At 45.2% G+C, this 24,339-nt stretch overlaps 2 protein-coding genes across 6 annotated transcripts in view; one reads left to right on the forward strand and one right to left on the reverse strand.

Annotated features, from left to right (window-relative positions):
• Positions 1-1,279: 1,279 nt before the first annotated feature.
• Positions 1,280-23,644, reverse strand: HSDL1 (hydroxysteroid dehydrogenase like 1). The gene is made up of 6 exons (XM_055299736.2): positions 23,504-23,644; positions 14,137-14,198; positions 9,809-10,034; positions 8,695-9,140; positions 8,257-8,484; positions 1,280-3,757 (listed from the first exon to the last, which is right to left on the reverse strand). The coding sequence occupies exons 3-6, from the start codon at positions 10,026-10,028 to the stop codon at positions 3,659-3,661; spliced, it is 993 nt and encodes a 330-aa protein (XP_055155711.1). The 5' UTR covers positions 10,029-10,034; positions 14,137-14,198; positions 23,504-23,644; the 3' UTR covers positions 1,280-3,658.
• An 81-nt stretch (positions 23,645-23,725) lies between these two features.
• DNAAF1 (dynein axonemal assembly factor 1) overlaps positions 23,726-24,339 on the forward strand; it is a 38,580-nt gene continuing 37,966 nt past the window's right edge. For 3 of the 5 annotated variants that reach the window (XR_010114351.1, XM_063612504.1, XM_055299724.2), the window contains exon 1: positions 23,726-23,950. Coding sequence is in view for 3 of the 5 variants with exons in the window: in XM_063612504.1 (XP_063468574.1) it covers positions 23,866-23,950 (85 nt within the window). In the remaining 2 variants the exon portion in view is untranslated. Of the gene's footprint in view, positions 23,990-24,339 lie in introns of all 5 variants that reach the window. The other 2 variants (XM_055299726.2, XR_010114352.1) reach the window with 2 other exon arrangements.

A 24,339-nucleotide genomic window follows, 5' to 3' on the forward strand; every position in this document is an offset into this window, starting at 1 on the left:
GTAACTGAGGGGAAACAACTGTCCACAAAGCATGATGACACAAGTCCTGCCCCACTGTGAGTTCCCATCCAATTCACTGATGGAGGTCACCCCCCTAAGTATTTCCACAACCACCTGAGCAAACACTGAAGAAGGGCGTCAACGTCACGCCACGTGAAGGCCATGAGCCTGCCCACCCTCTCCCCCTGGAGCACCTGGCTCCATACCTGCAGCACCCTCATCCCGCCCTCAACAGTGGCACTGTGCGGGGCTGGGCAGAGCACATAGCCCTCGCAGGGGGCTTGCTGTGGAAGTGGAAGTTCTATTTGTGCGTGTTCCAGAGCGGGTTCTAGAGCCGCCTCCCTTCCCTCTCAGTCTCACCATAGGAATTACACAGAATATTTCTTTTTTTTTTCTTTTGAGACAAAGTTTTGCTCTGTCTCCCAGGCTGGAGTGTCATGGTGCGATCTCGCTCACTGCAACCTCCACCTCCCGGGTTCAAGTGATTTTCCTGCCTCAGCCTCCTGAGCAGCTGGCATTACAGGGGCGCACCACCACACCTGGCTAATTTTAGTATTTTTAGTAGAGACGAGGTTTCACCACGTTGGTCAGGCTGGTCTCAAACTCCTGACCTCATGATCCGCCCGCCTTGGCTTCACAAAGTGCTGGTATTACAGGCGTGAGCCACTGCACCCGGCCAGGAATTACACAGAATATTTCTACTGAATTCACGACTGTCCTGTGCTTGGCTTTATACTCATTAAACATACATGAATCTTTAAAAAGATAAATAACACACAAGCCAATACTAAGACTGAGACATAGATTGACTGGAATAGGTTTTGAGGACATAACCACCTAACCATCTGGTTCCCAAATGTGATTAGATTTTAAGTAATTGAGGTTAGGAAAACACAGGAAAGTCTCCCAGGAGCTTCTCTATCTGCTCTCCTCCTTTTTTTCTTCTTCCCACTCTTTTTTGAATCCATTACAATCTAGCTTGAAGACTGAAATGGCTCATGGAAAAAAATCACCAATGATCTCCACACACAGCCCAATTCCATGATCAAATCAATCTTCACCTTACTCAACCTACCAAGAGAAAGAGCTCCAGAAGTCAACCCAGTAGCTTCCAAAGACTAGGCACATAGTTATAAACAATTTTGTTACCGATGTGTCAGCTTTTAATCAGTTATGACCACTGTTGTTCATAAGTTAATTTCTTGCAATCACACCTAAGAAAAAAAAAATTCTCTCATTCCAAATTACAACCAAATTACAAACATCTGGTACAAAACTCTTCCAAAGGAAACCGAAACAACTACTTTTATTGTTAAACTTTCAATTCACAGATTAACTTTCAAAGGTCCATATTTCCCATGTTTTTTGTTTTTTGTTTTTGTTTTTTTTTTTGAGACAGGGTCTCGCTCCGTCTCAAGGCTGGAGTGCAGTGGCACGATCTTGGCTCACTTCAACCTCCGCATCCTGGGCTCAAAAAATTCTCCTGCCTCAGCCTCCCAAGTAGCTGAGACTACAGGCATGCACCACCATGCCTGGCTAATTTTTGTATTTTTTGTAGAGACAGGAAGTGTTGCCCAGGCTGGTCTCGAACTCCTGGGATCAAGCAATCCACCTGCTTTGGCCTTCCAAACTGCTGGGATTACAGGCGTGAGCCACCGCGCTCGGACCCTATTTCCCACATTCTTAATGAGACCCTATCCACAGTGGTCCAATCAACTTTCAAATTAGCTCTGGGGAAAAAAATACATTTAATGAAAGCTAGAAAACCTAGAGAAGGTCTTGCTCTTCATCTTTCACTGCAGCTATGGACAGCTCTGCACCACATTTGCACCAATCAGCATGTTTGCCCATGTCCTGCCAAGGAGAGAATTTTACATCATCACTGACAAGGTGTGTTCACCTATTCAAATCACATAACACTGATTCTGATTCCATACCTAATTTATCAGTCTAAGACATTACTGGACCACGTAACCTTACATATAACTACCTGACAATATTCTCACATGAAGTTTCTGCTGCTTATTATACATCAAAGTTCACGTCAATGTGGCATGAAGTCGAGGATTCCAAGCTAACTCCATCAAAACCTTGGGGCTCACAGCATCTCCCAGTGTATAGACTTTCACATCTAAGTTCTGAAGACATGATCTAAGTGTGGAAGAGCTTCTGAAGTTGACCACTAATCTTCTGAGTGCAAGTCACATCTGGAAATCCTATTGGCAATGTCATGGGCAAAATTGTGTCCATAAAACTGTGCTTAGGTCTGCTTATGATAGATTATCACATCACGAAAAAAATGCCACAGAAGTCCAGACTTTTAACCAATCTACTAGCTTCTCCATCAGTATCACAATGCCGAGCTCTGAATTTTAAATGTGCACATATTGTCATATTCATATAGTGACTTACAGTTTTCAAAGCACTAGGTACATGGTCCTCAAAAATGGTTGGATTTACACGACCCAAACTAAGGACATTTCATAAGTTTCAATGTTAACGCATATTGTGAGGGTTTGTGCATGATTATCTTCACACCAATAAAGGTATTCACTACAATACATAAATTCATTACACAAACCAAGAATAAGCTTCTAACTTATTTTGACAGATATGTCACACACACAATTTGTCCATATTTTACTATTCCATAAATACTTATTATTTCTATCAACAATGCTACTGGAATGGAATAATATTACATAGAAAAACGTAGGAAAACCAGATATAACAAGCTCTAAAGGGCTAAATTTCAGTTATAAAATGGGTCAGAGGCTGAGAAATCACTATTCATCCACAAGAATTGCCTTATAAATCAAAAGATGACTACAGGTTTCTCTTACATATCCACATCTAGGAATAAGTTCATTCCACAGCAGATTTGAAAAAACAAAACAAAAATATAATGTAGGAAGTAATATTATTCATGGCAAACCAACACATGAAATTTGGTAAGCTTATTTAGGATGAAAAGGAATAATCTAGATTGTTTTAATACCCTATAAGATTCCACATTAAGTCATCCTGACAAAAAATCGTTTTAAAAGTATGGTAACCATAAATAAAGTTGCTCAAAGACACCACACACACACACACACACGCACACACATGGTTCTCTAATGAAACACCAGCTGAAGCGCAGCATTTTCATTACAGACAGTCAAACAGCTAGAGCTATGCAATACACACAGATTTTTCCTAATAGTACCAGCAATCTTAGTTATAAAATAATACTTTTCAGTAGTCTTTCTTGATGCACATTTAAAAACCAGCACAACTCCTCTAGTGAAATGGTCAATTTCCCTTAAAAAACAATACCTGAAATTAGAAGAGCTGACAAATCACATTATATTTCAGTATTAGACTGCTGTGGCTCTAGAACAACAGAAAAGTGTAACTTTGAACAGTTTAGGGAAAAAGCACTGAAATGTAGATGTCTTCAAACAGCCTCAGGCATTATTGATCCTGTGCCATCCACATACCCTTGAGGTTTTTCACAGCACTCTGACAGTATTATGTCTGCTTTGCAAATGACGAATCAACAGTATGCTGAATAATCAGCAATAAAACACAGGAGATAAATTAAATGTGTTTTTCCAAATGTCAGAATACCGAGGTTCCCAGGAGTTGGCAAAACTTCTCAAGTGGCCATCCAGACTCAGGCTGTGCAGGATAAGGCCTCCTTACGTAGTGAACGGTTGAGAATATTTGCTCCCCACACCCAGAGCCATTCAGGCATATACTGTGCAAAAAGAAACTAAAAATGAAAGAGAAAAAGGTTGTAAGGTTAGAAGCCAAAATCAACACTGAAGGAACAAGTACACAGACCAGCACATGAAACCCACCAATCACAACAAATAACCACCAATCAATCACAACAAATACCCACCAATCACAACAAATACCCACCAATCAATCACAATACCCACCAATCAATCACAACAAATACCCACCAATCAATCACAATACCCACCAATCAATCACAACAAATATCCACCAGTCACAACAAATATCCTTCAATCACAACAAATACCCACCAGTCAATCATAACAAATACCCACCAATCACAACAAATACCCACCAATCACAACAAATACCCACCAGTCACAACAAATACCCACCAATCAATCACAACAAATACCCATCAGTCACAACAAATACCCACAAGTCACAACAAATACCCACCAATCAATCACAACAAATACCCATCAGTCACAACAAATACCCACAAGTCACAACAAATAGCCACCAATCACATTAAATACAACAAAGGAAAAAGCTCCCAGGCACTACTGTATTGAATACCTATTTTTGCCTAAGATCTTACCCTAGATTCTAGATGGAATAGAAACATGACCACTACGCACCTACTCTACTTTCTGTAATGAGGCTGGACTGTCCTGCATGTAAATACAATTCTATCTTTACTTAATGTGATATGAACAGAATGTTCACTGGTTGAGAACCACAAAATCGGCCAGGCGCAGCGGCTCATGCCTGTAATCCCAACACTTTGGGAGGCCGAGGAGGGTGGATCACGAGGTCAGGAGATCGAGACCATCTTGGCTAACAGGGTGAAACCCCATCTCTAATAAAAATACAAAAAATTAGCCAGATATGGTGGCAGGAGCCTGTAGTCCCAGCTACTCGGGAGGCTGAGGCAGGAGAATGGTGTGAACCTGGGAGGCGGAGCTTGCAGTGAGCCGAGATCGCGCCACTGCACTCCAGCCTGGGCAACAGAGCGAGACTCTTTCTCAAAAACAAAACAAAACAAAACAAAAACACACCACAAAATCATTATAGGAATAAATCAGTTGGAACAGACAGACGCACACATGGTTAGTACTCTATGAGAAAACTGGGGCTTGAGGGGTAGTATGGAACAAAGTTCAACAAGAAAACAGGTCAGAAACACCAGGACCTTGGAATGGTATCTTGACCTATGATGAGGGAGGCTCAGGGAACCAGAGGAGGGAGTCCTGCCGATGTTGCTCTGCTTCAGGGTCTCACTCAGGGCCTTTGCGCGAGCAGCAGACATAGGGCAATGTCTGAAAACATATTTGGTTGTCACACCGGGAGTGGATGCTACTGGGATCTAGTGGGTGGAGGCCCAGGACGCTGTTCAACATCCCAGAATACACAGGACGCTCCCCATGACAAGGAATTGTGCACTCTCAATGCCAACAGTGCTGAGGTGGAAAAAGCCCACACTCCTCTAACAGATTTGTTCACAACCGAATGGAAGTTCTAATACTGTGTATATGAAAGAGAAGAGACAGACAGGCCCTTGGCAAATACTGACATTCTAGTCTTGAACTGAACTGATGAATGATAACAGAGGTCATTCAATCCTCTTGTCAATAAATGGACACAGGTTACTCTCCAGGGAAGACACACCCACACCCACACACACATACACACACACTCACGCGCTCTCTGAACAAAATCACGGCAGCAAAAGCTACCAGAGAAATATGCCACGGACAAAACAACAAAGGATGAGTCAAATCTTTGATGTAAAATTGGAAATAAAAAATGATAGTGTTGAAAATAATTTGAGTAACATAAAATGAAAACAGAAAGTTTTAACAAGTTTATACGGAAAACTACTCCAGGAATTAAATCAGCTTAACAGAATTTCTTAGCAGAAAAATACATTCTCAAGGAAAGTTTATCAATGTTAACAAAACTTAATTTTGAGTAAAATGTTCGTGTTTATAAACACAGTCAAAATATCTACTGCATCTAAACCTGATCCTCATCATATCTTTATTTCTAAAAAAATTTTATGGTCAGTGACTTCTAAGACTACTTTTTAGGTTTCTCTGCTTTTCTCAAGTAATTAAAGGACCTGGAAAGAACTACTTAAATAAAACTGCTTCTTTTTTTTTTTTTTTGAGATAGAGTCTAGCTCTGTCACCCAGGCTGGAGTACAGTGGCGTGATCGGCTCACTGCCACCTCCGCCTCCTAGGTTCAAGCGATTCTCCTGCCTCAGACTCCCAGGTAGCTGGGACTACAGGCATGCACCACCATGACCAGTTAATTTTTGTATTTTTAGTAGATATGGGGTTTCACCATGTTGGCAAGGCTGGTCTCGAACTCCTGACCTCAGGTGATTCACCAGCCTCAGCCTCCCAAACTGCTGGGATTAGAGACGTGAGCCACCACCATGCCTGACCAAAACTGCTTCTTATTAATCTCTCACTTTTCATAAAAGTAATAATTAACTGTTGATATACTTATATGTTTATTTGGTAGTGGTAAATCTAATACTCTTTATGCAAATAGTCCCAAAAATATCTGTTTGGTAATTAAGAAAACTCTGAATATTTAAAAAAAAAAAAAATTCGGACCAGGTGCGGTGGCTCACGCTTGTACTTTTTTTTGTGTGCGTGTGAGATGGAGTCTTGCTCTGTTGCCCAGGCTGGAGCGCAGTGGTGCGATCTCGGCTCATTGTAAGCTCTGCCTCCCGGGTTCACGCCATTCTCCTGCCTGAGCCTCCTGAGTAGCTGGGACTACAGGCGCCCACCACCATGCCCAGCTAATTTTTTTGTATTTTTAATAAAGACGGGGTTTCACGGTGTTAGTCAGGATGGTCTCGATCTCCTGACCTCGTGATCCGCACGCCTTGGCCTCCCAAAGTGCTAGGATTACAGGCTTCAGCCACCGTGCCTGGCCAGCTCACGCTTGTAATCCCAGCACTTTGGGAGGCTGAGGCGGGTGGATCACCTGAGGTCAGGAGTTCGAGACCAGCCTGACCAACATGGTGAAACTCCGTCTCTACTAAAAATACAAAAATTAGCCAGGCGTGGTGGCACGCACCTGTAATCCCAGCTACTCCGGAGGCTGAGGCAGGCGAATCGCTTGAACCCAAGAGGTGGAGGTTGCAGTGAGCCAAGATCGCACCATTACACTCCAGCCTAGGCAACAACAACGGAACTCTATCTCAAACAAACAAACAAACAAACAAACAAAAATTCTAAACTAGGGCACGTCTCTTTACTACACCAGATAAAGGAACTCAAATATATTGTAATAAATAATTATGCATTCTCATATTAATACTTACGATCACAATTTCAAATATCTAAGAAAGTTACTTTCTAAAGTAGTAAAAGGTACCAATCCTTTGTCACGCCTAAACAATAAGCTTAAAATAAAAATTCTATGCTTCTTGAAAAAATTAGTCTAAGACTATATGGAGATATTATTTGATAAAATGGTGACATGAAATATAGCCCTATCTTGTGGTTTTGTGGTTTTTTTGGATTATATTTTTCACTGAGAGGTAACCCTCAAGCAGTACTAAAATCTTTTACTTTGAAATTCCCATGTAAATACTTAGTATTTTTATAGTCCTAACATCCACTCACAACAGCATATTTCTTCTTTTTTTTTTTTTTTTTTTTTTTGGCAACAGAGCCTTGCTCTGTCGCCTAGGCTGGAGTGCAGTAGCGTGATCTTGGCTCACTGCAACCTCCGCCTCCCAGGTTCAAGCGATTCTCCTGCCTCAGCCTCCCAAGTAGCTGGGACTACACGCACACACCACTAAGCCTAGCTAATTTTTGTATTTTTAGTAGAGACAGGGTTTCACCATATTGGCCAGGCTGGTCTCGACCTCCTGACCTTAGCTGATCCACCCACCTCAGCCTCCCAAAGTGCTGGGATTACAGATGTGAGTCACCACACACCAGCCAAAGTAGTATACTTCACTTTAAGGTACCACAAAGATTGAACTTTTGAAAATTCTTAATGTAATAATCTCACAAAAGAAAATTTAGCGTCTTTGGTAGGGCACAGTGGCTCACGCCTGTAATCCCAGCACTTTGGGAGGCTGAGGCTGGCGGATCACGAGGTCAGGAGATCGAGACCATCCTGGCTAACATGGTGAAACCCCGTCTCTACCAAAAATAAAAAAAATTAGCTGGGCGTGGTGGTGGGCGCCTGTAGTCCCAGCTACTCGGGACGCTGAGGCAGGAGAATGGCATGAACCTGGGAGGCGGAGCTTGCAGTGAGCGGAGATCGCACCACTGTACTCCAGCCTGGATGACAGAGCCAGACTCTGTGTCAAAAAAAAAAAAACAACAACAAAAAACAAAAAAGAAAATTTAGCGTCTTAACCAAAATTATTAAGTGTCAGGCTTAAGAGTCAGAATTTACAATTCTCATCTTAGGCTTTAATCAGATTTCTCTGTATCACTGAGATAGGTTCATGATGCTTTAGTCTAATTATGAGACCTGAAGCACACTCCTACCTGAATAGAATGGGACCAGTATCCTGTGGTCCTTTTGGAAATCCCAAGAGTAGAAACAGCATGATGTGCATAGACTTTTGGCGAAGGCACCAACCACGAGCACCTGTGCAGAAAGCTGCTGGGTGCTGTCATGCTGGTGGCTACATAGAAAGGGATTAGACTCTGTACAAAGATTCCTTTAGAGGCATATTCATACTGCAAGGCTCTGCTGAAGTGGTCTAAATAAGCCTGTTGAGACAGAGGAGAGGAAAAGACTTTTAATTCTGGGAGAACTTGAAAATTCAGGAGAAAAAAAGACTTGCTTATTATCAATTCAGGAAAAAATACAGGATAAGCAAATGCGAGTTGCCGACAAAGAGTTCAACAAATCACACCAAACAATTGTTAATAAATGTTCTGTGGCATTAGGATTTCATCTTCCAGTAAGTAATATCTGACCTTAGAAGCAGAAAATGCAGCCAGCTGAGGAGTGGGTTTGCAGCAGGAGCCAGAAGAGATCGTGACGATGGCACCTTTCTTTCTCTCCACCATTCCCGGTAACACGACATGGACCATCAAACTAGCAGCGGCAATGTTCACATTTATGATGTCCCAGAGCTTGTCCTCGGAGAGCTGAGTGAAATACTGCGGGTAGGGATAAAACACACCCACGTTATTTACCAAGATGCCAATGTCTTTGTCCTTCAGGGCTTCTCGAATTGGAAGGTAGATCTCACGGCCGCTGCTGAAGTCCGCAACTATAATATCAGTTTCTACTTTGTACGTGTCGGCTATGTCTTTAGCAACAATCTGCAACTTCTCCTCGTTGCGACTAATCAGGATGATATTGAGACCTCGGCTTGCTAACTCTTCAGCGTAGGCTTTTCCAATCCCATCCGTTGCACCTAGGATGCAAGTCAGGAAAAGTGAGCATGCGCATTTCACCGTGTGACCCTTAAAGTGGACCCGAAGTACCCCTGGTCAGGTTTAGTCAGAGAAAAATTCACACTAGAAATCAAGTCGGTGCTAGTATCTACGAGTCAAGGACACTGTTGCTGAATCAGGAATGTGAAGGGCACGTGCTAAACACTCTTCCAGACATCCTGACACACGGACAGGGAGGTATTTTACATTCACCATATTGATTAGGAGACACAGTAGGAATTTGTTTTCAAACTACCATCTGGCTTGAATGAGAGGTAGGAGGTGCTTTTCTGGGAAATCTTCATAAATTAAAATGAAATTCAAAATAGGTGAAGCATTTCTGAAAGTGGTGACAGTTTTAAGACAATTTTAAAACAGAGAACAAAAACGAAAAGCAAGCAGTAGGAAGTGGGTCTGGAGGAGGCCTGGGAACAGGAGAGAGCAGAATAGGAAGGATACCAGTCATGAGGCAAGTTCTTCCTAAGATGAGAGCAGTAAGAAAATGTGAACACAATCATGGCAGGAGCCATAAGTTTTATTTTTTTTTTACCAGTATGTTCCCATAAAAACACGACATTAAATTCAATAGCTCCTTGAATAATGCATCCGACTTCACAGAAAAGATTATTTTGATTATAAAGTAGGTTACCACTGACAACGGCCCATCTTCCATACTGCTTAATCAAGTCTGCTCTGCTCCCCAGGCGGGGGATAAAATGCAGCCTGATCAGGCTGTAAAAGTCACAGATGACAGTGATGCTTTTTCTGGCCGTATACCAGGCTCCAACCAAAGCTAGAGCTTCCATATAGCAATTGCAAGACCTGGCGATTTCCCTGTACAAGAGGTAGAAACTGTCAACAGCAGCCATGGCAACCTGCAGGGAGAGGGAAACAGAGAGAGCCTCTTTGGTTAATAAATTAAAGGAACATACACAGTCTGAGTGAAGACATACAGCTGAGGGCATCAGATCTTGTCAATTGTACGTTCAAATAACAATAACTTTTCAAATGCACGTGGTGCATGGTTTCAGTCTGTCTATCTATCTGTCTATCTATCTATCTATCTATCTGACAGAGTCTCACTCTGTTGCCCAGGCTGGAGTGCAGTGGTCTGATCTTGGCTCACTGCAACCTCCACCTCCCAGGTTCAAGCGATTCTCCTGCCTCAGCCTCCCAAGTAGCTGGGACTACAGGCACGTGCCACTACACCTGGCTAATTTTTTATTTTTAGTAGAGACGGGGGTTTCACCATGTTGGCCAGGATGGTTTCGAACTCCTGACCTCAGGTGTTCCGCCACCCTTGGCCTCCCAAAGTGCTGGGATTACAGGTGTGAGCCACCACACCTGGAGATTCAGTCAATTTATGACCTCACCATTTAACATCTGAAGCTTATAAAGTTACTTTCTTCCAAGGAGACTAATCAACATAACTACCAGAAGTTACCAAATTCCCACTAAAATTCAGGTACTACACTACATGCTGTGGCTACAGAGATAAACACAATATGCTCTGCGCCTGAAACATGCTCCTAGTCTAATAATAATAAACACAAAGCTTCTAATTCATACAGCAGAGGTACATGCATTTCTTTGCTTTATTCATAATCAGCAAGTACGGAGGACCTACTACCTGTGTAGGGACAAAGGAGATGAAACAGAGGTGGCACTAACACATGGCCTTGGCCTCAAAAGCTTACAATCCACTGGAAACAAAACTCAGCTTTCAAAAACCTTTATATCAATTAAAAAAAAAATTTTTTTTTTTAAAGAGATACCCTCCAAGCTTGGAAAAATGTCTTCTCAAATGACAATAGAGTGAGCACTCCTCTATCTTCTAACTTAATTTGTAACCATTATGTTGCCTGGTCTCTTACATTTGAAGAAAGAAAAGTCCAACACAACTCTGGTGAGTGTCCACATAGCAAGTATATACTAAGCACCCACTATGTTCTACGTACTGTGATTCAAAGGATTCACAGATGAACTAAATGACCGTCCCTAGGTGAAGACACACACATTTAACAAAATAATGTAAAATGCCACATAATCTGGTAGGTGTGTGCCTGCAATCAGAGATAACCCTGCAGAAACGGACAAAGACCAGGCACGTGGGGGCCTGGCCACAGACCAAGTGAGTGGACTTCATATCAGGCTAAACCAACTGTGTGCATCCTGAGAAAGAAAAAATATCAAAACAACTGCAATAGACTACACTTAAATTACAGGGAACTCAGATATACACAAACTCAAGGACACAGCTTATATTCTAAAAAGAACATGATTTTAACCCAAAAGAAAAAGAAATATAAAACTTCTGGGGGTGGCCACTTTTGAAGAAATCCCTTTAAAACAGAAAAAAAAAAAAAGTCTGGAAACTAAGAAAATACCCAACAATAGCTGCATAAATTAGCCTAAGTTTGAGAAAGAATGGGTGAATTCCCTCCTACTCCACTGCAGTGTAATCTGAGCTCAACCAAGTTTTGCAGAGTAAAAACGGAACCAAGCAGAAGAAAACAAATGAACCACTGAAATGGAACACATACAAGAATGGCACCATATTGTGATAAAAGGCATATAAAAAAATTTTAAAACTGCTGAATAAATATATATAAATGTGTACTGTGAATTACAAATCAAGAAAACATACACAAAAAATATGACTGAAAACTGAAGAAACGGAGAAGCAGTAGGATTCCTACATGCCCTACAATAAGGAAACAATCTCTCAAAAAAAGAAAGTTTCATACTGGTACCATATTAAGTTGATATTGCTACTATATTAACTTACCAAATTAAGCTAATGTGGCATTAAGTTTAAAAAATGTTTTCCTCGGCCGGGGGCAGTGGCTCATGCCTATAATCCCAGCACTTTGGGAGGCCAAGGCGGATGGTCAGGAGTTCAAGACCAGTCTGGCCAAGACGGTGAAACCCCGTCTCTACTAAAAATACAAACATTAGCTGGGCATGGTGGTGGGCACGTTTAATCCCAGCTACTTGGGAGGCCGAGGCAGAGAACCGCTCGAACCCGGGAGGAGCAGGTTACAGTGAGCTGAGATCACGCCACTGCACTCCAGCCTGGGCGACAGAGTGAGATTCCATCTCAAAACAAACAAACAAACAAACAAACAAAAAAGTTTTCCTCAAATTAAAAGTTGGGCCCCTTTATTCCCTACAGGTAAAATGCTGTCCACCGGGGCTCTGTGCACAGAAACTCACCTCCCACAATGAGAATACCAAAGTTCATCATGAAAAGGAAACATTTTAAATTTGACTAAGTACATAAAACCAAATACTTCAGCTAAAAACAACTAAAATAAATGCTCCTTTGGGTTAATTTTTCTTTATGAACCAGACTGGCTGAGATCACCTAAAATATGAGCTGTCTAGTTCAACAAACTCTTTCTTTTTTCTGAGCAATCTTCCATACAGCAGTCACCAATACCCCTTACTGCTCCCAAATCCTTTGACTGACAATCCTTTGAAATATATTCAAAGTCAGGGCCCCCCTTCGGTGTAGCGAAAGAGCATGCCTGTTTCCAGATCTGCATGAGAGGAAGCCGCACCACCACCCCTCCCACAATGCTCCTGCTGCTGGATATGCTGATGACGGGCACGGTACCAGAGTTTTCACACTGGCTGTAGCCCTTCAACAGTCATAATTATTGGACTCCCAAAGACATGCCCAAAACATTAATATCCTAAAAAACATTAAAAACTGACATTCCAGTCAGGGACGGTGGCTCATGCCTGTAATCCCAGCACTTTGGGAGGCCAAGGTGGGCAGATCACTTGAGGTCAGGAGTTCAAGACCAGCCTGGCCAACATGGTGAAACTCAATCTCTATTAAAAATACAAAAATTAGCCAGGTGTGGTGGTGAATGCCCAGCTTGGGTGGCTGAGGAAGGAGAATCACTTGAATCAAGCAGGCGGAGGTAACGGTGAGCCAAGATTGCACCACTGCACTCCAGCTTGGGCGACAGAGTTAGACTCCATCTCAAAAAAAACCCCAAAAAACGAACAAACAAAAACAACCGAGATTCTATGTTAGACCATCCAAAATTGTGAGTTCCGGAAATAACTCATAAAACGTGTGTGTGCCTTTTGTCTTAACTGATCAAACACAAGGCCATGAGGAAAGTAAATGCAAAAACAATTACCTCTATGTAATTACCTGTATGTAATTACCTTAATTACCTGTATGTAATTACCTTAATTACCTGTATGTACCAGGACCTCTCAAGGAAAACGTAATAAAATTGGGAATAACAAGCTATGACTAAAGACACCTAGACACTTGGAATATTAACTTTATTCTTCTAATAACAGGTAGGCATACATCTAGGCTGTTAAAACAGTGTTTTCAGTGAAAAAATAGACACTACAGGCCAGCCACGGTGGCTTACGCCTGTAATCCCAGCACTTCGGGAGGTCGAGACGGGCGGATCACGAGGTCAGGAGATCAAAACCATCCTGGCTAACACGGTGAAACCCCATCTCTACTAAAAATACAAAAAATTAGCAGGGCGTGGTGGTGGGCGCCTGTAGTCCCAGCTACTTGGGAGGCTGAGGCAGGAGAATGGCGTGAACCAGGGAGGCAGAGCTTGCAGTGAGTGGAGATCATGCCACTACACTCCAGCCTGGATGACAGAGGGATACTCTGTCTCAAAAAAGAAGAAAAAAAAAAAGAGGAAAGAAAGAAATAATAGACACTACATATCAAGATCAATGGGTTGTAGCCAAAGCAGTATTTGTGGGGAAATCAGTTGCTCCAAGCGTATAGAGTAAGGCTCTCACTACAAAAAGGAGGTCAGGCATGCCTTATGGAGGGAACTCACACAGATGGAAGTTTCCTCCTTAAGCCCGATTTTTTTCAAGAATCTGAAACTTTTTGAAGTAAATGTCTAGCAAAAGGCACCTGACCACAAAGGGGACCCCGGTTTTTCTGCTGTGGTCGTTCCCTGCCCTGGGGTCTCTTACCTTCTCTCTGCCAGTTCTGGGCTGTCAGCAGTATGCGGCTCTGTCCTTCTCTTAAGGCCAATCTGTGAATAAAACCAACAAGAAACAAATGCCTTTCCTTTTCCTCATAGTTCAGCTGGGAAAACTTTGTATTAAACTAACATCCAAGTGCTCAAAAATTAAGAAAACACAAAAATTCTTACGCCATGAATCTCTGTACAGGCAGCAAACCACGTACTAAGCAGCAAGTACCCTCCTCTCAGAATAAGCGCCAGGCGTCTGCTGGGGGCACAGTCCACGTGTCCTCAGGCACAGCTGGAGGGTGCCCCCCTTTTCCTATGCCTTTTTTCTTAGGGAACATTTCATCAAATGGGACAAAAGCCCATTCCAATCCCAGAGGTCCTTGGGGAAACACCACCCAGGCACCAGGCCTGCGTCGGGGAAGAGAGCAGCCACAGCTGCCCTCGGTGCCTTTCTCTGCCTGGTGCCTATCTGGGTTTCACCTGGGCCTCCTGCTGCCTCGCTCTGCACACCCCTTCTTCAGCTCCACCTGCAGCGTTCCCTGGAAACATCCACATTGCCACAGGCTGCCCTGGCCTCTCTTTCCAAATTCCTGGCAGGGATTCTGGCTGGCCCACCTTAGTTCAGGTGTCCACCACCTGTCTAATCTCCTGGCAGGGTGGCAGGGAGGAAGTCGTGCTACAGTGTTTGGGGGCAGCCCCCCTAGGCTGTGAGTGGGTCAGGTGCTTTAAGGAGGAAATGAAAGGAAACCCCTGGTCCACATTTTCCCTCTCCTCCACCACACACACCGCGTTGCAACTGCTCTGTCTCTGACCACCCCAGCAGGCTACAGTCCTCCAGGGCAGAGGCCAAATTCTACTCCTCTCTGTTTCTCCAGCACCGTCCACAATTCCTGGCACAAAGAAGCTCAACACCACCATGTCTGTGGCTGCAGCTCACAGGCAGTCTTTTCCTGTCCAGCGCTCAGCCCCCAGCTCAGGAATGGACCACCCACAAATTCCTTTTATCCTTTACAGAAAGAAAAGCTTGTGTGCTAAACCCACCAGGGACCTCCCACTCAGGCCAGCAGAGGAGATGCACCCACTGCAGAGGTGAGTACAGGAACCTGGGGCTGAGGGGCTTCAAGCCCATGACGGCCCAGCTTCTCAACGCCCCCACTAGACACCCCTCACGTCTTGCCAGGGGAGCGCCATCATGCGCAAGTACCTTCAACGTGTGTTAATATGATTGTTGCTATGTAAATTTTAAAAATCACAGAGCATCGGGGGGCTGATGGCATTCAAGGTCTGGTCCTCAGCCTTGGTGGACAGAAACAAAAGTTTTTCATTCCTTAGAGGCAGTCAAGACAAAGAGATCTGACTCACATCCACAAAACCCACAGAAGACTGATACATTCAAATGCCAATTTAGGAATGGATAGTAAACAACACAGCGATGAGGCCTAAACACACACGGTCACTGGTCCTACAGTCTCTCCAGATCTACATGGAAAACCAAACTTCTAGAACAGCAATGAAAAATACAAAGCGTCAGAGACTGAGGACACCATCATGAATAAATCAGGACTCCGTGCCACCCAGTACACACAGAAGTCAGAGAAAGATAAACCGAGCAACTGCAACGTGAGGTGGGAAGGACGCCACCGGGATGAAATGGGTCTTGAAGTGTGAGCAGAATTTCTGGGCAGAGAGGAGTGAAGGGGCCTCCCGGGCCCAGGCCCACGGAGAAAGGCTCGGCACCATCAAGGGTCTGGCCCACTCAGGAAACACTAGGAAGTCCCCCGAGTGGACAGCACAGGCTGTCCTGTCCTGTGTGATGCCCCATGTGTGCAGGTGCACAGGCGTGAAGGAGACTGGGAGAGGCAGACTGCAGATGCCTTCACGCCAGACTAGAGTGCATGGACCTCCTCCTTGAGCACCAAGGGAGGGAGCTGGTGGGGCTTGTTTGGGAATGTGATGCAGCAGGGGAGGAGCGGGGCTCCTGAGCCCTGGTCACCCAGCTGGGGATGAAGGAGGGCCACACGGAGAGCAAAGGCTCTGTGGCCTCTGCTGAGTTTTCCCTCGCCAGACACTTCACACATTCGCTCACACCCTGATGGGCCAAAAATGTTAGAGAATTGCAAATTAAAACTCATTCCGTCCTCTCGATCTGCTTCCCCACTCTTCTGTACATGACAGAAAATAACATTTTTCTCATGACAAAAGAAATCAGTACTTTCCCCAAAGCCACCAAATTTCAAAAGCTCATAGCCTCTCATGAAACTTTCAAAGGAATTTATCACACATTTAAGCCTGGAAGTCCACTAAGGCATATGTAGATATCAAACCTCGTCAAAGTTGCTTGAGGTATTTGAGTAGTTACTGTTTTGTGGCTTGATCAGTGAAAGCTATTAACCTGTGCTATGGTCTGAGAGTTCGGCCCCACTCCCTAATTCTTGTCTTGAATCTTAACCCCCCAGGTGATGGTTTAGAAGGGAGGGCCTTTGGGAGTCGATGAGATAATGAGGGCTCCACCACCTTGATCTTGGACAATTCAGCCTCCCAAACTGCGAAAAGTAAGTGTTTGCTGTTTCCAAGCCACCCAGTTCATGGTATTTTGTTATAGCAGCTCAAAACCAACTAAGGCAGCCTACAACCTAGAGAAACCCTTGGTGTGGAAAGCAATACTAAAACACAGTAAAATTCTGATTCCTGTACAATCTACCTGCAAAAAATTATTCTAAAGTTTATTTTCTTAAACAGAGAGTAGAATGGTGGTTGCTAGAGGTGGGGGCATGGCTGGGAAGTTTCGGTCAAAGGGGTACAAACTTTCAATTATAAAATGCATACGTCTGGAGATCTAATGCACAGTACAGTGACTGCAGTGAGTAATATCAAACTGTAGGCTTAAAATCTGCTTAGAGGGTAGATTTCAGGTGTTCTCACTATAAAGAAATAAAAAAGTAACTGAGGTGATGAATGTGTTAACTAATTTGGTCGTGGTGATCATTTCACAAAGTATACATATATCAAATCATATTGTACACCTTAAATTTATATAATGTTATTTGTCAATTATACTTCGATGAAGGTGGAAAAATATAAAATAATTTAAAAAAAATTTTAAGCTTTCTTTTCTCATCTCTGCAGAAAACTAAAACATCTGTGAACAAAACAAACCAGAACTGTCCCCAAACTAGAAAAAGAAGAGCAATTCCCTATTATCTTTTAAGAATTTTCTACTTCTACAGGGCAAGAGTCATCAAAAGCCTACAGGAAACTTACAATTACAAAAGCGTCATGGCATAATTATGGTCAAAACTGCAAGGAGCAAAGTCACCTCTTCAAAGCACCACCGCTGTGGCCTGTAACATGATCCCACTCCACAGTGAAGGGGACTCCACCTAGCAGTGTAAAAGGCAATCAAATCAAATACAAAAACCTTCACGGACCAAGAGTTCTGGGAGGAAAGTCTTGGGTGAAACATGGACATCACCAAGCTATCCAAATGCGTGTGAAGTGGGGCGGGTGGTAAAAGAACACAAGGCAGGCTGGCCAGGGTTTTAAAGAAGACAAACCAAGGGGGATGGAAAAAAAGACAATCAAAGCATTAGCGAATGACACTGTGGTGGGCACAGTAATGGCCTCCAGGGACATCTACAGCCTAATCCCCCGACCCTGTAAATACGTTACCTTATGTGGCAAAAGGGACTCTGTAGATGTGACTGAGTTAAGGACTCTGAGCTGGGGAGGGTGGGTCCAATGTCATCATGTGTCCTTGTAAGGGGGGCAGGAAGATCAAAGACAGACAGCAATGTGACTACACAGGGAGAGGTCAGAGAGAGCTCGAGCTGAGGGTGCTCTGTGCTGAGGGAGAGGTCAGAGAGAGCTCGAGTTGAGGGTGCTCTGTGCTGCTGGTTTTGATTACGGAGAGAGGGGTGGGTCACCAGTGAAGGACTGGGGGCGGCCTCTAGAAGCTGGCAGAGGCAAGGAAAAGGATTCTCCCCTGGAGCCTCTAGAGGAACACAGCCCTGCTGACACCTTGACTTTAGCCCAGTCAGAATGATTTCAGATTCCCATCTCCAGAAGGAAGAGACATCCGTGTCATTTAAGCCACTACCTTTGTGGCAATTTGTTACATCAGCCACAGGGGATAAGGATAAACAGTGGGAGGAAGGGATGGATGAATAGTCAGTTCAGCTTTCAGGACAGCGAAGACACAAGCTGAAAACTCTGCAACCTCCCTTAAGCCAAAACCACTATGTGTATTCAGGAGCCAGAAAGTCTCAGAGATTCCTGCCATCTTCGACTGACCAGGGTAGACCTGCGATCCTCCTCCTCACCAGCTGGGATTGTCCAGCATTTCAGTAAGGCTCCAAGGCTATGGCTGTTTTCATTGAAAACATTTTTTCAAAGAAACGTTACTTTTTTTCAGACTGTGAATCTGTCTTGTACTCAGTACTCCAAATCCTCTGTTCTTCCTGACCTTTCAAGTCCCATGCCTTCTCCTCGGTTCAATCAATTCCTGACAAGCACCAACAACATGTCAGCCCTGGGGAGAAACTTCCCTTCCTGTCCCTTCCCTTCCCAGACCGTGGCACTGCCCCCACCTCTGAATTCCTCTCCACCTCTCTTACCCATGTGGCACCTAGCACACACTGCTTTGGATTCTATTTAAACACTCAACTTGCTTATATCTTGGTTTCTTGGTTGTCCAAGGAGAGCACAGGCCTCTGGAGGGCAGGAGATGTATAGAAAATGAATTTTTCTGTAACTAAAAGAAATTTTTGTTTTTAGACAGAGTCTTGTTCTGTCTTCCAGGCTGGAGTGCAATGGTGCAATTTCTGCTCACTGCAACCTCCGCCTCCTGGGTTCAAGCGATTCTCCTGCCTCAGCCTCCCAAGTAGCTGGGACTACAGGCGCCGGCCACCTGGCCCAGCTAATTTTTGTATTTTTAGTAGAGATGGGGTTTCATCATGTTGGTCAGGCTGGTCTTGAACTCCTGACCTCAAGTGATCCACCCACCTCGGCCTCCCAAAGTGCTGGGATGACAGGTGTGAGCCACCGCACCTAGCAAAAATGTTTAAATATATACAAAAGTATGTAAAACCTATTATGCACAGTTCAAAGAATAATAAAACAGCCACTTAGCCACCAGCCTACTTAACAAAACCAGTGTCGTGGAAGTCCTGTACGCTGTTCCTCTGATTACAGCCCCTCCTCTATCCTGGAGGCAGCCTCTCTCCTAAATTCTGGGGTAGTCACTCCCTGACTCTTTTAACAAAACAACTGTATACCCCAAGCATATATTCTGAAACAGTAAGAGTACCGCTAAGTTTCGCCTGGTTTTGAAGCTCACATAAAGGAACCACACGGCATGGACCCTTTGGTGACTTATTTCTTTCACTCAACATTATTCCCGAGACTCATCCATGCCCCTGCAGCTGCAGTCCATCCTCCTCTGCAGCTGCACAGTATCTCACGGTTCTGATGCACCGCAGTTCACATATCCCCCTGCTGCTGGTTCAGATACACCGCGATACACAAGTCCCCCTGCTGCTGGTGCTAGGCATGTGCACTGTTTCTGCTGGTTTTGAATTTACAGTTAGGAACAGCACTGCAGGGAGCACTTGTCCCCATCTCATGCACACCTGTGAAAGAGTTCGCAGAGGGATTTGCCCATGGTTTAACTGCTGGGCCACATGCATTCCGCTGCCAAATGCTTTTGCAAAGTGGCAGAACCCACTCACACTCCTGCCAGCAGCAGGTTCGTGCTACTCCTCAGTGTCACTGGCTGGTAGCGTCCAAAGCTTCACCTTCTGCCAACAGGGTGGCTGTGAAATGGTATCTCATTATGGTTTTAATTTACATTTCCCTGGTTACTAATAAGGCTGCAGTCCTTTTTATATGTATGTGCTTTCTGTGTTTTGTAATCTATGAAATGCCCGTTCCTATCTTTTTCCTTTCCTTTTTTTCTCTCAGAATTCTAACAATTCTTTAAATATTCTAGATACTAGCTCTCTGTATGTTTTGTGTCTCATTATAGTGTCTTTGATGAATTAAATGTGTTATTATTATTACTGAGACAAGGTCTGGCTCTATTGCCCAGGCTGATGTGCAGTGGCATGATCACAGCTCACTGCAACCTCTGCCTTCCGGGCTCAAATCATGCTCCCACCTCAGCATCTCAAGTAGCTGGGACATAGGCATGTACCACCAAGCCCGGTTAATTTTTTTTTTTTTTTTTTTTTTGTAGAGATGGGGTTTCTTCATGTTACCCAGGCTGGTCTCCAACTGGTAAGCTCAAACCATTCACCTGCCTTGGCCTCCCAAAGTGCTGGGATTACAGGTGGGAGCCACTGCACCCAGCTGAATGTGTTAATTTTGAAATAGACAAATGTATCAATCTTTCTGCTTTAGGGTTTATTTCAGAAATCCCTCCTTAGCCTCAGGTCACGAAGAAATTTTTTTGAATTATTTTCTAGAAATTTTACACTTTCGCTTTATCAGTTTAAGTCTTTAATCCTCCTGGCGTTTTGTGATGGTGTGAGGCTGGGATCTCACACATCTTTTTTTTTTTTTTTTTTGAGACAGTCTCGCTCTGTCGCCCAGGCTGGAGTGCAATGGCACGATCTTAGCTCACTGCAACCTCCACCTTCCAAGTTCAAGCGATTCTTCTGCCTCAGCCTCCCAAGTAACTGGGAGTACAGGCATGCGCCACCACGCCTGGCTAATTTTTTTAATTTATTTTTTATTTTATTTTTTTAGTAGAGATGGGGTTTCACCATATTGGCCAGGCTGGTCTTGAACTCCTGACCTTGTGATCCGCCCACTTTGGCCTCCCAAAGTACTGGGATGCGACCAGCCGGATCTCACACATTTTTAATATTCCTCCTCAGCACCTAACATGCTGCTGTAGACAATTTTATTTAATAAACAGAATCCAATACTGCTTTGTGTTCAAAGCTCAAATTTCACTCTTGAGAAAAAAACTTAAGAAGCTTTTCATACTCTGCGTCAGCACTCTGACAAAGTTAGCATTGGTGTATCATGACTTTTTGGGATGTCTTTACCTTCACTGCCAATTTTTGGTATAGGGCTAGATGCACAATGAAGCTGAGCCTAAAGAGCAGCAACATGGAATTAGAAACCTGGATTCTCATCCAAGATCCAATACTCTTCACTGTCATGTCTGTATTTATGCAATAAGAATTAAAATATTCAGAGTACCCCACTCCTAGGCAGATACCGAAGATCATTAGAAACTTTTGCTCACATAAAAACTCCTACTTGCATGTTCACAGTGGCCTACTCACAACTGCCAGAAGGCAGAAACAAACAAAATGTCCATCAACAAAAGAATGAATAGGCAAAATGTGGTGTTATCCACACAAAGTAGTATTATTCAGCCATAAAAAAGCATGAAGTACTGATACATACTACAACATGGATAAGCTTTTAAAACATTATGCTAAAGGACAGAAACCAAATACAAAAGGCCGTATGTTGTATGTTTCCACTTGTATGAAATGTTCAGCGTAGGCAAATCCATAGAGATAGAAGATAAATTAGGGCTGCTGAGGGACAGGGGGAGAAAAGAGGTATGACTGTTAATAGGGTTGGGGTTTCTTTTGTAGGTGATTAAATGTTCTGGAATTAGTTACTGGTGATGGTTGCATAGCATTGTGACTATAGCAAGAACTACTGAGTTATACACTGTAAAATGGCTAAAACGATAAATTTTATGTCATGTGTATTTCATTTCGATTTTTAAAAACCTACTTTAAAAACAAGTAGCACCAATTTGTTCAATTCTCTTCCCCTGGAATATTCCTGCAGTGATTAAAAGCCGGGTACAGTGGCTCATGTCTGCAATCCCGGAACTTTGGGAGGCCAAGGCGGGCGGATCACTTGAGGCCAGGAGTTCAAGACTACCCTGACCAACACAGGGAAACCCCGTCCCTACTTAAAAAAAAAAAAAAAAAAACAATTAGCTGGGTGTGGTAGAACGTGCCTGTAATCCCAGCTACTCGGAAGGCTGAGGCACAAGAATCACTTGGGCCCGGGGTGGGGGTTGGGGGGCGGAGGTAGCAGGAGCTGAGATGGCGGGCGATAGAGCCAGACTGTCTCAATCAATCAATCACACACACACACACTCTCAAAGGAGCCTGCCTGGGTTGGAATCCAGCTCTCCATTTAAGAGCTGTGTGTCCCGAATGAAGTTACTTTGCCTCTGCACGTTGCTCACATCACCTCTTACCAAAGCGGTAACAGTTCTTGCCTAAGAACTACAAGAGCAATAAAATGAGGTGGTCCATAGAAAGCAATCAGAACAGCGCCGGTCCATGAGTGTTCAACAAATCTAAGCTATTAGCCACAATTATTGTGTTTGATGTTAGCTACTGGGTATCTGTGGCGGTCAGAGTAAAATTGAGAGTTCACTTTATGCAAAAGGCTCTGCTAAGTGCTTTATTCCTACTGTCTCACTTTATTCTCTCATTAACCTTATAAAGCGCAGTCAAACTCTCCCGTTTATAGATGGGGAAAGTGAAGCTTACAGATGTAAAGTAGCACACCCAAAACCCCACAACTCAGAAAGGGGCTACCTGCAATTCAGATGGAGGTGTAGCAAGGCGCAGAGTCCTGGCCAGGGAGCCCACTGTGAGACCCCCCGACTGCCTCGCAGTCACCTGTACACATCCTGCTGGGATCGCCCAGGGGCGCTGCAGGGATCTGGTTTCTGGGGCTGCGTCTGGGTGGCACGTTCAGAACAGGGACCTGCCTGGTTCGTCTTCCCAGCCCTTCCCCTCCAGCACCTGGCAAGGCCCAGTCAACACGAGCAAACTCGGAAATCCTGGCTGAACCCACGACCGCTGCATATTTCCATTTTTGAAAAACACGGCAACAACAACTCAAACCAAATCGTTTAGAAAGGAGAATAAAGAAGCACCGACAAAGGAGGCGACTGCTGGGGCCGCTCGGGGGAGGAGCCGGGTGAGGGGCTGCAGGGAGGGCAGGGCACGCGCCGGCGACAACGGGGTTCGGGGGGCAAGGCCCGGGGGAAGGGAAACTACAGGGGTGCAGCGCCGCGGCGGGGGGCGTGAGGATGGAGCCGGGGGAAGGGGGGGGCTCTGAGATGTGAAGGGGCGGGGCTGGGGGTGTTTGGTCTGAAGGAAGGAGTCTCACGGGAGGGAGGGACGAAGATTTCCTGGGGTCAGGGGCGCCAAGGGGCTTCGGGGCCGGATGCCGCGGAGGGGGCCCAGGGCCTGGGGGGCGTGGTGAGAGCTCAGAGGGGTCGGGCCGAGCAGCCGCTGGTGCTGAGGGGACCGAGAAGGGGTGTGGGGCGGAAGGGCCGCGAGAGGGCGCCCAGGGCACGGGGGCCGCAGTACCTTCAGGGCGGCAAAGCCCTCCAAACCGGTCCCGCCAGACCCGCGCGGCCGCCGCCCCCGTCTCAGCCGCCGCAGCTGCTGCCGCGCCGCGCCCTCACGTGATCCGCGCACGCGCCGGGGGCGGAGCCGTCTGAGACCCGCCCCCACCCCCTGCGTCCCCAGCGCGCTGGCCAGCCCCGAGTGCGCGTGCGCGGCGGTTGCCTTGGCGACCGGGGAAGCGTTGGGCTGCAAAGACTAGGGCGCCAGCGGCTGGGCGAAGAAGGAAAGGGGGGGAGTCTCTGGCTGGGCTGGGGCCGTAGCGACGTCCGACGCGAACCTGGGCCCCCCAAAGCTGCGGGGCGTTCGGTGTCGCCGAAGTAAACATGCACCCTGAGCCCTCGGAGCCTGCGGCAGGTGGTGCAGCAGAGCTGGATTGCGTGCGGGAGCCCGGCGTGGAGGAGTCTGCGGGTGACCACGGGAGCGCAGGCCGAGGGGGCTGCAAGGAAGGTGCCGACTGCCCCCCAGGGAGGGCGGTGGGCGAGGGGCCGACACGTCTAGGCGCTCCAGCCCCCTTCCCACACCACGTACCCTATCTTCACAGCCAAATAATGGTAGCAACCAACGCGCTCTGCACTAGGGGGCTTCTCTCGCCATTTCGTACTGAGGAGGAAACAGATACTTAAGAGGTTACAAAACTTGCACCAAACAGATAACCCTCGGCTAGTCAGTGACAGAACAGACTCGGCCGGGCCCGGTGGCTCACGCTTGTAATTCCAGCACTTTGGGAGGCCGAGGCGGGCGGATCATCAGGTAGTCAGGAGTTCGAGACCAGCCTGGCCAACATAGTGAAACCCTGT

This window comes from Symphalangus syndactylus, chromosome 11 (genome assembly GCF_028878055.3).
Source record: "Symphalangus syndactylus isolate Jambi chromosome 11, NHGRI_mSymSyn1-v2.1_pri, whole genome shotgun sequence".
NCBI lineage: Eukaryota > Metazoa > Chordata > Mammalia > Primates > Hylobatidae > Symphalangus > Symphalangus syndactylus.

Coding starts and splice junctions, on each gene's coding strand:
- HSDL1 (XM_055299736.2), bottom strand. CDS start 10,028: ATGGCTGCTGTTGACAGTTTCTACCTCTTGTACAGGGAAATCGCCAGG. Junction 8,485..8,694: donor CTGCATTTTCTGCTTCTAAG/GTCAGATATTAC, acceptor CTGTCTCAACAG/GCTTATTTAGACCACTTCAG. Junction 3,758..8,256: donor ACTGGTCCCATTCTATTCAG/GTAGGAGTGTGC, acceptor TTTCATTTTTAG/TTTCTTTTTGCACAGTATAT.